This window comes from Condylura cristata, unplaced genomic scaffold, assembly GCF_000260355.1.
Source record: "Condylura cristata isolate star-nosed mole 26May11 unplaced genomic scaffold, ConCri1.0 scaffold00029, whole genome shotgun sequence".
NCBI classification, from domain to species: domain Eukaryota; kingdom Metazoa; phylum Chordata; class Mammalia; order Eulipotyphla; family Talpidae; genus Condylura; species Condylura cristata.
The window spans coordinates 25,349,358-25,369,778 of record NW_004567130.1 but is presented as its reverse complement, the minus strand read 5'-3'; the positions used below and the strand labels follow the sequence as shown (position 1 = coordinate 25,369,778).

The 20,421-nt window shown below is 42.0% G+C and overlaps 1 protein-coding gene across 1 annotated transcript in view; it reads left to right on the top strand.

Annotated features, from left to right (window-relative positions):
• The first annotated feature begins 3,657 nt into the window (after positions 1-3,657).
• Positions 3,658-20,421, top strand: part of FMN2 (formin 2) — a 108,923-nt gene continuing 92,159 nt past the window's right edge. Inside the window, exon 1 of the mRNA XM_012730879.1 lies at positions 3,658-4,312. Within this exon, the coding sequence (XP_012586333.1) occupies positions 3,926-4,312 (387 nt within the window). The 5' untranslated portion in view covers positions 3,658-3,925. The remainder of the gene's footprint in view (positions 4,313-20,421) is intronic.

Here is a 20,421-nt window from a genome sequence, read left to right as displayed (position 1 = left end):
CCACCTGTGTGTTACTTCTAAGAAGTAGTCATTTTATCGATATTTAAGAGAAATTGAGGATTTTCAGTTACTGAATTTCTAAATAATACTTTCCTTTTACTAATTCCTTCCTATAAGAAATTGCTCTTTAAATTTGCATTTTAATAAGGCAGGAGGGTGAGGGTAGAAAATTTCATCACAGAGATACAGACAAGTTTCCTAACTAGATTTTTCCTCTTCTCTAAATACCTGGAAAAGATTTAGGATGGATGGTATTTGGCTTATTTCTTGAGCCACACTTTTTTCTTTCTGACTGACTTCATTTGTAGGACAAAGACTATAATTCTTCAAATAACTAAAGTTGTAATCTATCTGATGCAAGTTTCATATACCCACTAGACACACAAAAACACAATGTACATATGTCTATTTTTACAATGTTGAATTGCTAAGTTCAGGCAAAGTGAAGGTCTGTGCTAATATTCAAAAGAGTTGTGAGTTTACCAAAATTAAATAATGATGGAGGGAGAAAAGGATGATTCAACTAAAATTTTTGAAGGGGTAGTCAGGCATTGGTGTGTGTGTGTGTGTGCTGACACACACAGATTGGCTTCATTTATGTTAAAAAAAATAGATGACCTATCTGTGAGAGGCTATCACTGGGTAAAAGATTGTGAACAAACAGCACAATTGGCTAAAATGGTGTTTAGTTTATTTCAGAAATCGTTGTCAGGAAATTTCTCTGGAATTTACAGTTGACCTCAGTGAAATGAAAGAGTGACGAGCCATTCAGACACTTCCAGAAAAGTGTTTTAGTGAAAATGTATGGAGCATGTTCTCAATGTGCTCAAGGCAAAAAAAGAGCTGATAAGAAGTTCTGTTGGGGTGTGAAGCAAGGGGGAACACAGGTCTCCTAAACTTGCAAATGGGTTCTGCCATCTGCTGGATAAAGACAAAACATATTCTTAGTGTGTAAGGCCTTTACTAGGAAAACAAACAAACGAACAAAAACCCTTATTAGAATTAGTGTGTAAAAAGAGAGAAGAGATGCTAGTATTTTCCAACCAAACACCCAAAGTTTCCCGTTCCTTCATGGCTAAATACCCAGCCCAACAATGCTGGCCGCAGCAGGGGAAGAAAGGAGGCCTGACAACTTCCTGCAAGCTGACGCACCTGCGGGGAGCCACAGGAAGGGGACCGATGGTGCCCGGCGAGTCTGGGGTGGAAAGAGCAAATGAAGCACAAATTAAATTTGCCGGCCTCCCCACAGGTCGCTCACCATGTCTCTTCCAAGTGTCTTCACTTCTCTTCACCTCCACACGCCTCCTGCCATTATACCTGAGTCCCTGGTGCAAGCCCCAAGCCAACCAGTAAATTTTCTCTTGCTTCCCCCCATTGCTTAGCTCCCCTTAACTAGATGTGACAAGGAGCCAATATCCTCCTCCTACTGCTGAGATTCCACTTACATTACTGCTCCCGATGATGCTAAAATTGAAGGTATCACATGGGGGTGGTTGCCAGTGTGGGTGGAAGGAACTGGCCTCAAGTGACTCACCTCTTGAAGTGTTGATTTCACCCCCATGTGGATGTCAAATAGGGATGAAGGAAGAGAAATACAAGGAGCAAACTGATGGGTAATTGTGAGCAAATTGTGCTTTCATCAAATTGATAGGAATAAAAGTGGAAATTAGGACAGTATTTAATGACGAGTCAGAGGAGAACTGCAAGAGGATGGTGGATGGCAGAGAATGGCAGGTGGCCTCGCCAGTGGTGTGAGTTTTAAGGGAGCTGGTGAGTTAGAGAAGATACCATTTGAAAGAGCTCAAAGGGATCAAGGAAGATACATCTACTTCCTGTACCTTGGACAGGTGGAATTTGACATAAAATGTCCCTACTTGAGAGGAATATGATAAGAAGACTCAAGGGCCAGCCAGGTTACTGTTATTGTAAGGAGCCAAAGTTTCCTTTAGAGAGGCTAAAACAGATGCTCTTGACCTAGAGAGAGTTTGTTACCCCAAATACAAATGTTTTGACAAAGGGCTAGATACATTTTGATTCTTAACAGCTGGAGGTGGGGTGGTTGTGCTGTGGCATCTAGTGAGTAACGCTACCAGCACCCACTGAACACCCCCGAACAGGGTGACTCTGTGGGGTGTTGAGAGATTTGAATTTGGGGTTTCAGGGTATTTGCTTATCATGGAACTGAAGTTCCAGGGGTTTATACTTCCCTCTCTTCCATCTTACTTCAGAAACCCTTTGATATTTTTTGATTTGCTAGTCACATACACAACTACCAGCTCAGACTCACTCCTACTCACTCAGTGATTCTTTCTCTTTTATTTCCTGTCATAATCAACATCAGTTACATGAAGGAACTAATTAGCTTTATGGCTTTTTCCCTAGTCATACCATAAGATATATAAAATAAGTACTGTAATGATAATTAATCACTTGAGAATGGAGGGATGTGGTTCCCTAGGTGTTTTTTTCCAGTCAGGTGCAAGTATATTTAAGTTCTATAGCTGAAAAAATTCTTTATTTCCCCCCCAAATGACTTGGGAGGCCAAAGAATGTTCTCTAATGACCTGAATAAGTAGTGCAGATAGAGAGGTCTCTTTTGCTCTGACCCTACATATCACATGTAGATTTTGTAATTAGTTTTGTTTTATTTTCCAAATAAAAATAGAGGCTCAAATATTGTGTTACTACTGTATATTTGAAACTGAGTTTCTGGAATTGTATAGTCTCGGGCCTGTTTTCACATAATCCTGAACAATGAATACTTTTTTTTTGATTTGCAAAAGCAAATCCAAGAGGCCTTGTGTGGTCTTCAGAGTCTAAAAGATTTACTATTTGACTCTTTATAGAAAAATGTCTGCTAACCTCTGGAATCAACTTATATTTCCAGCTCTGACTACGATGTGAACGAGTCTTTGGCAGACCATGGCATTTACATTCATTCAGAAATCTTAAAAGTATTTTCTTCTGCTTCCTATCTGCAAGTTTCCAAGTTTGCAGGATATATGCTAGCTGTCAGAGTTTATATTTTAGTGAGGGAGACAGGTATTGAACAAATAATTGCACAATATTTAATTAAAGCAGAGGAATGATGAAGGGAATGAAAGTATGGGAGGGTGGCGCTACTCAGAGGTGGAGGGGCTGTTCTCAACGTGTGGGGGCTATTCTGGGTCAGCGATTTTGATATAAATTTGAAGAAGGAATCCACTAAACAGAAGGACGGGCAGGAGCAAAGTAAGAATTGAGCGCAGCTGCAGCCCTGGAAAGGCCCTTAGCTCTATTTTGTCTGTGGTGTTGATTACCACAGAAACGAGCTAAATAAACTAAAAGTGATAACTTAGAGAGTCGTATTAGCGGGAGGGGCCTAGGGACTGCGCCTGTGATGTTCACTATGGCTAACGTTAAAATCAATTGATGACAAAAATTACTGACATCATACTGTCATTCTGGTCTCCCCAGCGAAGTCCGAAGTTCAGCCGTTCCCGCCCTCCTCCCCCCCACTTCTCCTCAAGAGTCCTCAGCTACTGTTCTCTGGTGCCTCGGTCTCTCGGGCTCTCCCTTATTAGCGTAATGCTAAAGCAACAGGTTCAGACCTACCCTAGTATTTTGGTTCAAGAAGCCTATGAGAAGAGCTTGAGTTTCTCTCACTTTCCTCTTCAGAACGGTGACTCTGCGCTGGTCACCTCTTCACTTCATGTGGGGTGCCTTTGCCCACCTATCTTCCCATTCTCTGTTGACATGGCCGAGACTAGAAACGTCCGCTGACGGCATTTCCTAGCCCAAGTGGCGGTTGGTAACAGCTTCCTCAGAGAGCTCTCAGCAGGGTAAACAGAGAGCAGGAGGGTTACCCAGTGTACCCAAGACTCTGCTGAGTGCCTTTAGATGGAAGAGGGTTATACCTGGCACATTCCTTTTTGGGGTAGGAGGTATGATGGGGCATGGAAGAGCAAACAGACCCAAGCTTTCCTCTGTCGTATCCGAGGTGGTGAACTGCAGAGTTTTCTCCTCGTTTGAGAGGCCTTTGCACACGTTAGTCGCCCCGGCAACAGTACTGCTCACGGGCTGTGTTAAGCAGCCTCTCCTCTGGGAGAATTCCGAGCCAAGTCACCTGCCAGTGCTCACTTCTAATAAGCGTGTTTCGTCTGCAGGGAGAACGTTACTGGAGAAGCTGTTCAGCCAGCAAGAGAACGGGCCTCCAGAAGAAGCAGAGAAGTTTTGCTCAAGGATCATTGCTATGGGTCTCCTGCTCCCGTTCAGTGACTGCTTCAGGGAACCATGTACTCAGAACACCCAACCGAGTTCAGCTCCGTTTGATGTAAGTAGAATGATTCATTCGTCTGTGAGGCAGATTGCAGCGGAACTAGCAGATGTGGTGTGTGGATGCCCAGTCGCCCCATAATTTAAAAAACAACATGTGACCCGAGCCCTCCTCCCCCAGCCGCTCGCTAGCTCGGAATGTCTGCTCTATGCGCCCCTTTTTCTGACTTGCCACGCCACTTCTTAACATGACCGCGTGAGACAGCTTTCTGGTCTCCTTCGACAGGGCATGAGTGTGCAATTCTGAGTCGGTATTCTGACGTTGCTGACATTGACGTTCAGCAGAAGCAGCCCGCAGGCAACCGTTTCCTTCTCAGTGGGCCGTAGGCTTTCGTAGGCCTAGAATGCGATTGCAGGGCATGCGTGACTCACGTGTGTGCTAAATATTGACATGAAGCAGCATTGTCTGCTTTCTCCCCCAGCTCCCATTCACCAAGAGAGTTAATACTGCGGAACAGTAACTCAAAAGGCTTATTCATAATTCATAACGAATAACAGCACAGCTGGATTATCATTTTCAAGCCAGAGTGTGGCTAATCTTTCTCAGGTATGTGACACATGTGTGGCCTTGGTTGTGATGAGTGTGCATCTAAAATCCAGACATAGAAGAATTCCCGTGTGTATTCGAATTTCTCATAAGAAAATAGACTACGTGATTTCCTTGTGGGGAGCCCCATATTTGTGGGGCAAAATACTGGGTCTTGTCTGTAGGGGTTATTTACCTTTGTTTCATTGCTTCCACCTATACGCTTTCTCTCATTAGTCCTCTTCAGTGTAGAGTGTATTGATCCAGAAGTGAAATAATAATGAATTTTGAAAGTCAGTGAGTCTGAGCACTGAGATGGGATGTGGTAGAAAATAGTAAAATATAAATATAGGCCTGTTGTGGAATCTTTTGATACTTTTCGTGTAAAACAAGACTCACCCTTTGGTGTTGTGACTTGTGAAGATTCCTTCTTGACGTTTAGTTCTCCTTTAAAAAAAAATAACATGACAGATCATCACCATTGGGAAATCGTTTTCTTCTTTGGAATGAATCAGATGTTAATATCTCCCTCCTCCCCCCCTTTTTTTTTTGAGACAGGAGTGTGTTGTTTTAGAGACCATTACTGAAAATTGTGGTAGGCTAAAAATGTTGTGGGACTGTTTTAAAGACCATATATCAATTTGCAAATGGGAATTAAACTAAATATGTGAATAATGGCAAGCACTAGCTTTTTTCTAATGTTTGCTTTTCTATTAAAACTGTTCCAAATGACTGCATTTTCCTTGTCTCCAGTTCAGAAGTAGACAATCTTATCAGTTATTTACTGTGGAATTAGAATAAGCTAAAAAAGTGGGGTAAATCTTAGTCCTTTTTTTTTTTTTTTCATTTCATCACCAAACTAGCTGCTTCCTCTTCTTACCTGACACCATTTTCTTGTTAGAGGAACTAATAAATCTTCCCAGCCCTGTCATTTTGGAAGCAGCCGAATGTGCCATAAAGTGAAAAGCAAACAACAGTTCTAGAAAATTCTTTACTGTGGCGTGGGACAGTGACTCAGGGTCAGGAGTGCCTTTCGTTTAATTTTATGTGATTACATTTTCTCCTCACTGTCTTCATTGGCCCTATCCTCTACCTACTCCAACAAACTGAGCACGAAGCAAATATGCAATTAAAGGTTCTCTTCAAAGAAACATTTCATGGACCTAAATGGCAAGCTTATTAACATAACTGCGCACTCATTGTATATGTGTGTCAAGGACTTTCTCTGAAACCGCAAAGAGCTGACAGTATAGGGAGTTATGTAGATTGAGGTGTTATTGTGAAATGGAAAGGTGTACACTTATCTGTTGGGAGACCAGTTTCTGATAATTAGTTCTCTGCTGATTTCTAGAAAATTACAGCTGGGAGGATTTCTAGCCAACAGTTCTTTTGAGAACTGGTGTCCTTGGAGACAGATCAACCAGTGGGAATCAACATGAGTGGCATTCTTGTTAGAGTGTGGACTGAGGTTACCCCAGAACCCCCAGACTTGCAACTCTAAAGTGGGTCTGCCATCTGCTGCATAAAGACAAAGTATAATTTTACTGTGAAAGAACTATAATATAATAGTGTACATAGAAAGAGAGAAGAGAAGAAAGGATAATCCCTTCCAATAAAAGACCCAAAGTTACCCCTTTCTTTGTGGGTAGAGGCCCAACCAAACAGAGACCACGCAAAGCAAGGCCCCGGAGGTCTAAGCTCTTGCCACAAGCCTAAGGTGCCTTCCGGTGGGGAATCATCGGAAAGTGACAGAAGATGCCAGGCAAGTGTGGGATGACAGGAACAAGACCAAAGTACCAACCTACCAATAGGCGAAGGCGGCTGTTACCAGCCTCCCTGGGGGTCTCTTCCAAGTGTCTCTGCACGGCCAGGCTCCGTGTGTCTCCCACGTGCCCGTGTCCCGGGAGACGTCCACAGCAGGGAGGCAGCAGGCCTATTTCACATGTCTCTCTGCTCCGGATGCCTCCTTCAAGCCTCCTTTCCAGCTCTGCTTCAGCTCCTCCTCCCTCCTTTATTAGGTGAGGCAGGGTGCTCTTTTGCAATTTATGTTCTAGTCATGATGAGGAAACATCAAAAAGAAACAAATAGAAGCACAGGCAGTGAATTTATATCAGTGTCTAATAAGCACTATGAAGGAAATAAACACAAATAATATGACGGAGAATGGAGGCAGGGAGGTGAATGTATAGGCAAGCTTCACTTGTAAGTCATAACAGGTGACATTCCAGGAAGGTCATCCCAGGAAGCCATGTATGATTCAGAGATGTAGGACAGCCTTTCGGTGTATTTTGCACTTTGTGGAAAACGGTCCATGTTGCTGTAATAAAAATAACTAGAGGGGGCATACAAAAACAAGACCTAAGCAACAAGTGTACCATCCACGCTGAATAATCCAGCAGCCAGTGACGGTGGTGAATTCCGTAGTCTCTGAAGAGAGCTAGACCCGGCGTTGTAGAGCCGCAGAGAGCAGGCCCCTGACGCCTGCAGGTGTGTCTCTGCGGCAGCAGTGGCAGTGCTGTGGCTCTAGATAAGGACAGAGCCCGGAGCCCAGAGAGTTCCCTGGCATTAGTTGACCTCTAACGATGGCATTGCTCATGGTTTCCCCCAGTTCTGTTAGTAATGTGGGGATCCAGGAACTATCAACTTCTTATTCTTTGATAGTTACTCTTACTTTTACTTTTTGTTTGTTTGTTTAAATCTCATATAGAGTCCTAGGTTAGAGCAGTTCTGAAGCTACCAAAGGAAAACACATGAATAGTGGTGTTGCTTGCATCTTGGTAGATTACACTGTTCAGCTATAGCTCTTCTTGGTGGTTTTTCTGTTTTGAAGCAAAAAAATTCTTTGGAGACTATTGCTATCTCCCTTAAATGTGACATAAATTATCTCCCTTGAAAATCTTACAGTTTCCAGGTCCTCAGATACACCAGATCTTTCACTGTTATCACACACTATATGAGAAAATTTGGACCACTGACCTATTGCTAACCACAGACTTGAGATCATTGCTTGCTCAAGAAGGTCATTTTGTAAGAACAAATCCAGCGTATGATCCGATAAGGCTCCTTTTCCTTTGAATACTTCTTTTTTTTTAAATATCAAAACCCTCTTGGGCTCTCCCTGGTGGTGCAACGGGTTGGGGCACAGCACTGCGAGCCAGCTGCAGCCGCTTCAGTGCAGGTTTGATCCCTACCGCGGAGGTGACCCCAGGGCGCGGCAGACCTCTCCTGACCCGCCCGCTGCTCCCCTCAGCAGTGGGCTTCGTCGATCTGCCTGTTCTGCTCCCCGCTCTGTCTCTGGTGAAGAATGCTCCTTTCTTTCAATATTTTTTGGAGGCGACGCTTTAGATTTTGCATTCTCCTTCATCTTTGAGAAGGCCTTTTTTCTCCCTTTTATCTGAAGGAGAACCTTGTCAGGTGAAAGATTCTTGGCTGACAGTTTTTCTCTTTAAGAATTTGGGATACATCATCCTATTCTCTCCTTGCCCACAGTATTTCTTCAGAGAAGTCCATTGTTAACCGATAGGGTGCCTTTTTATGTTACCTGCTCTTCCCCCCTGGCCAACTGTGATGTCTTTTCTTTCTCTTGAATTCTTGAAGCTTCATTACTGTATGTCTTATTGCTGGTCTCATTTTGTTCCTGTGGTTCTTTTAGATTACTAAATTTACACTTAATCTCTTTTCTAAAATTTGAAAGTTTTCCTCTGTTATTTCTCTAAATATATTTTTTCTTGTTGCTTTTACTCTCTCTTCCCCAGTCTGCTATATCCATAATACTCATATTGCCTTTCCTGTTAGAGTCAGATAATTTTCAGTTTTTAAATTGTTTTTATATTTATTTTCTATTTCCTTTATATCTGTATTTTTTGCTCATGCACATCTTTAAGAACACTCATTTGTTCTCCTGTTTGGGCTATTCTTCCAGAGTATTCTCCCAAAGTTTTCATTTCCTCAAGTTCTCTCTTTATGTCCTGACTCTCCATTGTTTTCTTATACACAGCTTCCATTTTTATCTCCTGTTTGCTGAAATTATTTCCAAGGACGTAAGTTTGTTTTATGAGTTTTCTCAGTATTCTTTCATTTACTCAGAATGCTCTATCATGGCAATTTAAACTCTCTCTGGAAGACCTTATCTTTCATGCCTCTGAAGCTGGGTTCTGGATGTTTGTTTTCTTTCTGTGGTGGTTTTAGTTCCCTGTGGACTCATGTTGTGTTTTTCCTCTCTCCCCATTTTTTTTTTTTTTGCCTTGGGGCTTCTCTGGGGATTGGTAACTTGGTAAGTCTCCTGACCTTATCAAGGTTTCTGTAATAGTGATGATGCTTTGGGTCCCTTTCTTGTTTTAACTCCTTTGAGCCATATGTTTATACAGTGTACACTCCTAATTGATTTTTTGTTTTTTAATGGATCAAAAAAAAATCAAAATTTGAGAAGTCTTTTTTTTTTAAGATTTATTTATTGATGCATACAGAGCTGGGGTACAGGCCAAAGGTATAGGGGAGGTGAGAGGATTCACCAGAGACAGAGCAGAACAGGCAGATCGATGAAGGGGGTGCTGAGGGGAGCAGCGGGCGGGTCAGCCGCGCCATGGGGTCACCTCTGGGGTGGGGACTGAACTCATGCGGAAGTGGCTTTAGCTTCTTAGTGCTGTGCTTTAACCCACTGCATCACCAGGGAGGGCCCAGAAGTCCTTTTAATGATCATTTGATTCAGGAAAATTATCTTAAACTGACAAGCAAGAACAGAAAGTTGATATTACTTATCTGGGATGTCAATAGTTTTGACAAACTCAGAATTTTAGCCTCCTGACTTTCAGGTCGGTACACCTGTCCCTCTCACACATTGCCTTCTTTAGAGAAGGAATAATTTTTTCCATTTGAAACATTCAATCTTGCCCATTTCTTGATGATTAATGTCCCTTGCAGTCATTAAATACAGTTGGTAATGAACATTTCTTTAACAAATTAACTGTGTAATGTCTGAGCGATGTGAATATGTTATGAAGAATCTTGGACATCTTTGAGAAAGATATCAGGGCTCTGGTAAGAAATACCAGACGTTCAAAGATGGAAGATAGTATCCCATAGAGAGTAGAGTTTAGTGTTAGTAGCATGAGAATGAAAACATAAGGGTAATTGGTTCTGAATTTGGTCTGACTATGGGTTTTTTGACAGGGAAAAAAAAGACATGTTTTTATGTCGGGAGAAGAAAACTTTTATTTTGTTGGGCCAGTTGAATAAAACTGACGGTGGAGATTCAACTGAAATCCTCCCTTCCCTTTATAAGATTTTGTGTTTTAAATGATGAATGAAAGATTAGGAGAGGCAGAGACTTTCAGGAAATGGGAGGCGTGGAATTCCAAATGCATAGGCGTAATTTCTGTTCATGACTCTTAACGAGTCACTTTAGTATGTGACAAAGTGTATTATGTAGAGGATTCGGAAGGTTTGAGATCACAAAGTGGCTCATAGTTGCTTCTTCTAGGGATTGTACTTGTGCCTTAAGACAGAGCTGCTCCACCCGCTGGGATTACAATTGAGATGGAAAAAAAAATGTACAAAATGATGTAAAAATAAACTGTTATAAAAAAAAAAAACCCAAAACAGAGCTGTTCCACAACCTGTTAGAACTTGCTTTGATGATTTTCTCCTGGTCAGGCTTTGCTGACGTTGGAAAAATAAGCTAACAACAGTTTGTGAAAAATGAGACACATCAGAAGAAAAAAATAATGAACATACTTTGACCTCTCCTTGTGTGACAGATTTGAACTTGCAAAACAGTCTCTGGTCATGGTTTTGTAAGGATTGGTGAATGGACCCTAAATACTAAAATGACATGAACACTTTAAAAACCGAGAATTTTTACATGATGCTCCATGTGACAACCATTGCTTCTCAAGTTCATATGGAAATGGCTGCCTGGGAGAAGGACAATTTTGATAAGAGACTGAAGGCATGGGTCTTGGATTCAGATCAGAAATGTGTTAGTGTTAGAATTTCCTGATGTACTTCAAGTTGAAGAGAGTCTTCATTTAATCCTGTACATAGGAATAAGGTGACCTAGTTGTCATCATCACTGTTCTGATTGTAAATTTCTGAAGGAATACGTATGCTGTGTGAAAAGTCCTGTTCACCACACTGGCATATAAAAACTAGGGTATTCTTAAAATAAAGCATCTAATGCTGTGAAAATATATGAGCTATTAGAGACTGTCACTAATGGAAATATGGAGAAGACCTATACTCCTCGGTTCACAGTCAGTGGTAAAAAATGTTTTTAGTATTACAAATACAACCAATATTTACCATATTAGGAGGTGATTTTCAGAGTCAAAGTAGATGGCAGTAAAAAGAAAAACAAGGTCTCAGGCAGATGTTCTGTGTTTTGTACTTCAGAATGCTACAATTATTGATACTCTACTACAAAGAGGTGGTGTTTAAAAAATGTTGGTCAGGAGGGAGGGCCTGAGGCGCTCAGAGAGCTCCATAGCACTGGGTATTATTACAAGCTGAAGCTGACTAAACCATTATTAAGTTGAAAACAGCGTTTTCTACACTCGAGATTCAGGGTGAGCTATATGCACGTACTCTCATAGTGACTGCCCTTATATTTAAGAAGCCCCTCCCCGATGCTTCCCTTCTGGAAAAATACTTTTGCCATAAATAAACCCTCAAATAAACCTTCTCACCCCTAATGAGCCCTCTAACATTCCTTTAGTTAGTGGTATGCAATCCATCGTGAAATCAAGAAGTCACAGGTACAAAATTACAAATTCAAGAGCTAGGGCTACCTTATGGGAAGAACAAAGCAATGACCATTACTTATGTGGGGAGAAAACTCCACCATAGTCCAGGGGCCGCATACAGGCCTTCCCCTGATCCTGACTCCCTTATGATAAACTGCTTAAAACTTAACACCTTGCTTAGTGCCTAGGATGAGAGTCTCTATTATTTCTATAATATTTCTTGGTGAAATGATGAATCCAGAATCTGGTGTTAAGAAGACAGGTTCTGCGATCCCTCCAGGAATTAATGGAAGGTCTTTGAGCTTCCACCTCTTGGTGCGGCCAGTCACTGTCCTCAGGTGCAAATTGTGAAACTGGGTGCTAATAGTACATACACTCTGCTTTTCAGAGTACTTAAAAATATAGACCGAAGAATGTCTGGTTTGCTGTCAAATAGATTGAGCATAGGTTCAATTGATTTGATATTTAATAACTTGACCTTGAATAAAGAACTTGACCCTGAATTCGTGGACACCAATCTGACATCAATAATTTGTTGTTTCGATTGACAGTCACTGTTGTAGGGAACATCCTTTGAAATGGTGTCTTGAGGAAGGGGATTGCAGACTCATTTGGAGACAGGCAATAAAGACATAATGGCGTGTAATATTTTTTCAGTAAGAAGAAAAATAGGAGAAGGAAGGAGTGATTAGATCTCATGGTGAATTCAGATTAGTTGTCTATTTGGGCTCTCTTCAGTCCAACTGGCTGAAAGAAGGGGAACAAAATTGGAAATTCTTTCTTGTTTCTTTATGCCATGATATTCAACACTATATATTATCTGTGGCCTTGATAATTATTATAATAAAACAAAAATGTAACCTAGGTAAACACTTTAGAACTGGGTAAATTCTTAGTGTGAATGCTGGTTAATTGATATGCACAGAGACCGAGAATGAGCAAAGAAAGGATTTCAAATAACAGGCTTCTGATCAGTTTCCAAAAATTACCCACCCCCTCATGGACCAGTGCCCAGCCAAACAAACTCAGCCCAAAGTGGAATGGCTCATGTTTAGAAACTTGCCAAAAAGTCTAAGATACTTGCTGGTAGGGAATCACAAAAAAAGGGGTAGGGAGGTCATAGAGAGCTGGGGCCCAAGTAAAGACCCCAAATTCACAATGTACTCTGTAGTCCATCACAACATCAAGAAAGTGGTCACCATCATCTCTGCCAAAACTCTAAAATTCCAGGAGTAGCCTCTCCGCCTACCTCTCACCCACGTGTCTCGCCTCCACTTCCCCCCACATTTTTGTCATTCCACGGCCAGTATCTATCACTGGCTCCTTCCTCTTTCCCAGTGGCCCCTGTTCGAGACAGCTGGTCCATGGCATGCTGGGAATTGAAGTCCATGTGGCTGCATGTGTGTGTGTGTGGGGGGAGACTCGTTCCTATTCACTGTACTAGGATGCTTCCACCTCTTGTCTGGAAATGCCTTCACTCTATAACCATTTCTCGAGTTTGTGAAAAAAAAAAAAAAAATCCCTGAACACAATTATGGAACTGAAAGGTTGTTGGTATTCATACTTACCCTTAGGGGAACTTTGCCTCCCTTTAAAAAAATCTTTATTTTCACAATACCTTGCTCACAACAGCTCACGATTGATTATCTTTTCACAGCAACATAATAACAAAAACAGTGATTGGCAGCCAACATTCAGGCATTGTTTACTGAGCAAACCCTTTGCTAAGTGTTTCACATCAGTTGATTGATTTCATTTACAATTATTTAATTTTACTTCCATATTCTGATGTGAGGAGATTTAACTTTCCCAGTAATACAGCGTTGTACGTGGCCGCAATGGAATTCACCCAAGAAAGCTGACTGCTACTTCACATTTTGTGTTTCCTCATCTCCTGTGTCAGTCTGAGTAGACTGAACATGCCGATTCAAATAGATGGCTGGCGACTGGCCGCGTTTCCTTATCCCTTGCCATGACTCTGGAGAACGCAGTCTTCCTGGCCACATTCCACCCCTTCCGTTTCCTTCCTCACAACAGGGTGATTGTTACCCTTTTGCTGAAGGTGTGTTATTCTCAGGGTAGCACCACAGCTCTTACTCACGACCCATCTAGCCCTGCTAGTACCTCCTGGCAAGGTGTGCTTCTTCACCTGTGGTCCTCTCTCTCCCACCACTATGCGAGTTGGGGAACTAAAAATGTGCATTCTCAGAAAGGTTTCCAAACCCAGGTTTGGCTACCTGTAAGCCAAAAAAGGACGAGAGCTGGCACTCAGACAGGTATCAGGTATCTGGTATCCTCGGGATACCAGACAAGAAACTGGTATCCTGAGGAAATGTCCAGACGATGGCATCCTGAAACTAAATCTCCTTTGGGCTTAGAAGCTTTTATAAGGGAATCTGTTGGTCAGCATGGCCAGGTGCCTGTGGTCACCTTTAGTTATTTTGTCACATTTTGCAAACTCAGAGTTATCATGATGATACCACCCAGGCTTTAGGGAAGTTCACGTTAGTATTTTACAGGTTGCAGCACTGACTGAATAGGATGGGGCCTTCTTCTTAGATTGCATTTTATTCACATGTATGTGCTTTTAGGAAGTTTGATTGAGTAGGTCTGAGGTTAGGTTCGGAATATAGAGGCTTTTGATCAGTCTGATGGGGAAGCATGTGCTCTGTGTGTATCGGTTGCAGCTTGTGTGTGGGACTTAATGTTACGGCAGGTCCACGATCCCAGCCCACTTAACAGCGCTTAGAGCTGTGTGACTAGGTGAAGCTTTACCGCATGGATGGCAGGTGGCTTCAGGGAAGACACATGGCGAAGGTCTTGGCTGCTTCTCAGCTTTGAATTGCACCGGTTCATTTGTGGGACTTAGAGGAGGCCGGTGGAGGAGAGACATGTAGAGATACTTGGGAGAGACGCGTGTGGGAAGGCTGACAGTGGCCACCGCTATCTTCATCTCTGCTTTGATTTAAATCCTTTTGCTCCAGACATGCCTGGTTGTCGCCTCTTCTGGTTTTCTGCTAGAAGGTGTCTTAGATTTGTGGCAAACTTTCAGGTCTCAGTGACCTTGTCTTGGGCCAGCCATATTTGACTGGACATTTGTCCCTGATAGGATGGGTAATTTGGAATGTTTTATTGAAACTCTAATATCTTTTCATCTCTTTCTGTGCACACTAATTCTATCAAAGTTCTTTTAAACTAAAAGCATGCACTATCTGTGTGCACTGATGGCGAGACCCCTTTAGAACATGAGTCCGGGGCCCTGGCATGCCCCCTGGCAACCCACTAGTAGGAATGCTGTTGCCCTTTTTAGTTTAACTCCAAGGAAGTCCTGCCTTTGGATTTGCAAGAGTTTCAGCCCAGCTGATGAGAGATGCTACGCTAGAACCAAGCTTAATGATAGGATACTTTCCCAGGCTGCCTGTTACGTCTTTGGCTCCTCTTTGTAGTTGGGAAACTGTTCATCAGTCAGCCTGTAGTGGAACTAATATGTTCATTAACTTGTTACAAGAACTTTCTCTGTGTTGGCTGAAATAAAAGACTCAATACTAGTAGCTAAAATTTTATTTCTATTAAAATGAGGTTTGAACCCTAGAAGCAGCTCGCCAGATCTTGCTCTGTGAAAATTGTTCCCAAAATCTCAAGTTCTAGTTTACTTTAGTTAGCTGTGAAGAGTGAGTCACTGGTGTCAGAAATGGTAATTTTTCTTGAGAATGTTGTGCTTATGGTTTTCTATAGGCTTAGATATTTTGATTCCCTAGGTTATGCTGATCACTGTATTGATGCAGAGTATGGAAAATGCTAGGGTTTAGTCACGTCCATAGATTCTAAAGAATGCTGAGTAGAGATGCAAGGCTCGTCACTGATTAAATCCTTGGTCCTTGGTCCCTTGTGTGTGGTTGACTCGCAGACGGGAGGTTTGCTACTTCTTCACAGACTAGGAGGTGAGATAGTTCTGACTTAAGAGAGATCTGCTAGATCAGGAGTGGAGATTCCTAGGACTTTTAGAGTATATTCACTTCAATTTAACCATTTCATTGTTATTTGAAAAAAATTGAGGTGTAAAGTGCATATATTCAGATTTGGAAAAGTAACTAAAAAATTTTATTTAAAAAAAAAAGGCATATTAAATTTAATTTTACTCAATATTGACAGTGATCTCAGGCCTAATTCCCAGAATTTTTCTTCTTTTATATACTTATAAGCAAATCTTACTGAAATGTACTTTTGAAGAATAAGTACTTTTGGAATATTGAAGTTACAGAACATTAAGACTAAGCATAAAATAATCATTTATGATTTTATTAAAGTCTCAGAGAAAAGTTAAAAACCTTTCAATACTCTTGTGTAGCATATGTGTATTGTAGATTAACAAGTTATTATAGAATCTATATTTAGCTAGAAGGAAAACCATTTTATATTTTTATCTCTGCTTTTATTATACAGACCAAGTCTTTTTGTTTGAGTTGTAAGCGATTAAATTGTACCTCATGTATATGATTAAAACGAGAAAGGTGCTATTAATGCTACATTATTCTGTTTCTTCCGTTTATTCAAGTGTTCATGCTACCGTAATTTATTCTATTGCTGTGTGGATTTTAATTCCCCCATTCATGCTGAAGAGAATACTAGGCTGACATTTGTTCTTGGCATGTCTGTAAGCTTAGCAAATGTAACAACTGAGGTGCCAAATTTCAGTCAGAAAAGATCTCAGCCTCATTTTGGGCTTCTTTTCAGTTGTATCCAGGATCCAAGTAGAAAATGTTTTAGTCTGCCCTCTTCTGGCCATGGCATATTATGAAAAGAAAATTCTAGGAATAAATATATATTAAGTCTCCAATTTACAGAGTGGCTGGAAGACATTTTAAAATCTACACAGCACAAAACATACTCATGGAAAATTAATTGTAAAAGTTTTGTTTTTTAAAATTAAAAAATTGTTTCAATTAGTATAATTTCTAAAAATTAAGAAGATACGAAGTGTCATTATATATTGTTCAATAGTACTTGTGGTTTTCTTTCTCCAAATAAGCAAATGAATACGGACACAGTTAAGGTTACAGTCACATTAGAGAAAGCAATTCAGTGCTTTTTTTTTTTAAAGATTTATTTATTTGTGCATACAGAACTGGGGTACAGGCCAGAGGCTCAGGGGCGGTGAGAGGCTTCACCAGGGACAGAGCGAGGAGCAGAACAGGCAGATCAGTGAAGCACACTGCTGAGGGGAGCAGCGGGCGGTCAGGAGAGGTCTGCCGCGCCCTGTGGTCACCTCCGGGGCAGGCGGGGATCGAACTCATGCGGAAGCGGCTTTAGCTTCTCAGTGCTGCGCTCTAACCCGCTGCGCCAGCAGGGAGGGCCAGCAGTTCAGTGCTTTTAATGCAAGTGTTGATAGAGGATTTTTTGGTACTCTCTCACCCTGTACTTACTCAATTAAATCCCACCTAATAGCACCCTGAAGTTGAATTCTAGTTTAAGAAAACTGACAAAGGAATGTCTTTCTTAGATAAAACATATTTTTTTATTTAGTAGAATCTGCTAAAGTGTCCTTTAACTAAAAGATTAATTCTCATTGAAATAAAATTTCACTGTCAAGAATTTGTAGAAAACTTTATAAAGGAGCTTATCTCGAGGTATAAAGATCATGGATGCTTAGAGATCATGGATGACAGACTACATATGAAAATTTGAGTTCCACCACTCATCATCCATATCAACACAAAATATTGATGGAAGTCAGTTACTTGACTCTGTACCCAGAAATAAAACAACCAATTTAAACCAGGCATCTGTCTTCCCATGTTTTCTTGAGGTATGAATGAGAAGCAGCATCTGTGAGTACGAGGGAAGTCTTCTTAAGATAAGCCCACATAAGATACAATTAAGGCAGTGCTGCTCATAATTGTGCTGCATACTGTCTTTAATTAAGGTCACACTGGCATTTCCTCTAGTAGTTTGAGTCTATGATTCAATAAAGAATTCTGAGTTAGGCAATGACAATTGATTTTATTTCCAAACTCTCTTGCTCATTGTGTGACCTCATTGGTAAAACAAGACCAAGTCAGTGATCTCTACTGATCCCTTAATAACTGTGGTTATCATTTTTTGAGCTCTGACTTTGTAAGAGTTTTACACATGTCATTTGACCTATATCACACCCATAGGAAGTATTATTAGGTCTGTTTGAGGGAGAAGGAAAACAGACATAGAAATAAGCAGAGAAATAATTCTCACCTTAGTTGGTTGCACTCTGCAACACCTGCTTTTAAACTTACTGTGCCTATTCATAGAGCACCATGGTCCAGGAATCTATTTTAGATGAACCATTACAGGCTATGAATGCAAATGTGTTAGAATGTCACAAGTATGTTCATAGACAAAGGCACAAGACCCTCTGAGACCCTATCCTTTGTCATGAGCCTGATAGAACAAATGATGTGTACTTGAAAAAAAGTCAACGAATAAACTAACTTTCCAATGGGGTTATGCATGGATAGTATGGATAAATTTATTGTTTCCAAAATCCCAATTGTTTCATTAGTTTAAGTACTTGGTGTTTAGGAATGACTTGTTCAAAGCCTCTACTTTATTCTGTGAGTCGTATTTGAAATCTGGATCAAAGCACAGCTTGTAAGCCTTGTTTTTACCTGATGGTGACAGGGCTGAGCCTTCGGCAGTGTCTAAGCCAGCTTCCCTTCTAAGCACAGCCTGGGCACTTCAGTCTTGAGAAAATCACTACAGGTCATCACCTCACGTTTAGCGTGCTTTCTGGGCTTCATATTGTTGGCGACAAATTTTAACACTGGACTTTGATTTTGGCTTCTCTCTCTATGAAGACAGACTCGATAGGAAGCTTTAATGCAACATGCTACTCCTGCTTGGCTTGTGCTTTCCTGGAGCACATTGTCAACCCAACATTTAACACTTTTGAGAAAATGTATGTCCTTGTGTGTGAAGCTGGATCTTAGGGGCTTCTTACAAAATCGTGATTTCATCTTTCTGTAATTTTCTTGCTGCTTAAAGAAGTTCTTGTTGTTAGCACTTAGCTATTCTCAGTTTGACGTCAGTACCTAAATATAAGCTTGAATTGCGAGAGAACATAGATGTCGCACTGTATAGAACTGACTTTTTAGTACGTGACACTGTTCCAATTCTCTTTTCTTATTCTTTTCCCGGGAGGGCACAACAGCCCTGGATTCTGACAGTATGGGATTTATCCGCCACTCTCTGCTCCGTCCAACTCAGCCCTCACCCTCTCTCTCTTCTCCAGGCCAATCTGAAGCTGTGTGTCCTTCTTAAGGCCCTTTGGATACACTGACTTAATTCAAAAACATAACTTCTCCCTTCCCTTCAAGAAAATTCTTTTCCCTCTGTGAACTTGGAGCTGGTTACCTTTTATCAGACCACTGGTTTTTGAAATTCACTCTCTTCTAGACCTTTCCTTTGGATCGTCTAATTCCGCCTAATTCATTCTGGGAGCAGATAGGGGAGTGTGTGATCCCGTGTGTGGACTGGAGTGGGTAGATGTGGCGGAGCAGATCCTTAGTTTCTGTTTCCAAATTTGTTCCAGCAGCAGCGTGGTGCTGCTCTCGGCCAACCTTTCTCCTTCCTGGCCCTGCGTCTGTGTCACTGGGAACCTCAGCCCCTGCCTGCCTGTCCAGTTGCTCCTGGTGGCATGCGGTGAAGTCTTAGGGACAGGTGGCATCTCAGACCAGGGGACGGGGACTGAGGCAGCTCTGTGTGGGGAGCCCAGGCAGGGCTGTGAGGAGATAGGCTTGCGGCGTGAACTTGCTGCTCTGGTCTCTTGCAGCCGTTGACCGCTGGAGAAAAATCACAACATGGCCAGAAAGTTTGCTGAGCTCACGAAAGGCCCTTCCTGAGCTGCCTTCGCGGGTGCTGGCTGAGATCTCATTTTCTGCCATCAGAGCGTGTATTCCAGTGCTCTCTTCTCCTGGCAAGCCTCCTGCTTCCTCCCTGCCTGGGACTCTAACTGTACTGGGATCCGCACAGTTCTATGCAATCTGCCTTAATTTTCTCTTCCGTGATCTAACTTTTTTTTTTTGCAAAATTCCTCAAAATTTACTTCTATTGTCCTACCAGTTTTGTTCAAGAATAATTTCTTTCTAGCCCCAGCAACACACTGAAGAATTTCTGAAATACCATTTCTGTTTCTTAGTTTTATAATTCACCTCCTTTTACTTCTAGTAGGATTGGAGGACACGAACCAGTCTTTCTCAGAAACTCCGTTCGCAGCTGATTGCAAAACATTCCATTTTTGCCTTTTCCTGCTTCTAGAGTGTACACATTTCCCAAAGTCTTTAGATTTCTTTCCCCGCGACCTCCTCTCTGGCTTGTTTTTAGTTGCCTGTGTCTGTGTATCTGCCTGGGAGTGACTTACGCCAATTCCCAACTCCGACACCCTGGGAAGCGCCAATTGTGCATTTGTCTGCGGCTGGAAACCTTGACCTTGGGGCTCCACAGCCATGTGCGGTGCCACGTGTTGGAAATCAGACTCCTCTGAACGGAGCTCAGATGGGTCCTCTTTCTTGCACTGGCTGTGCAGGCGCGCGGATGGCGGGGCCTGAGCCCGTGTTCAGTCCGCTGCTCGGGAGCTGCCGGGAGCCCCCAGATGCGGTGACCCCCTCTCTGCTTTCAGCCTGCCGCCTGGCTGAGCCCCTCAGCTAATCATAACTCATTTTTGCAATAAAAGCTTTGCCTTCTTTCACTTTAGTCCTCAAATACTGCAGAGGGCTCCCCACTGCCAGGACACGGGGCCTCTGGCTCCAGGAAATGCAAGCCCCTCCCGGCTCCCGCCTCGCGTGTCCCTTCCCCGCTCGCTCGCCTCGC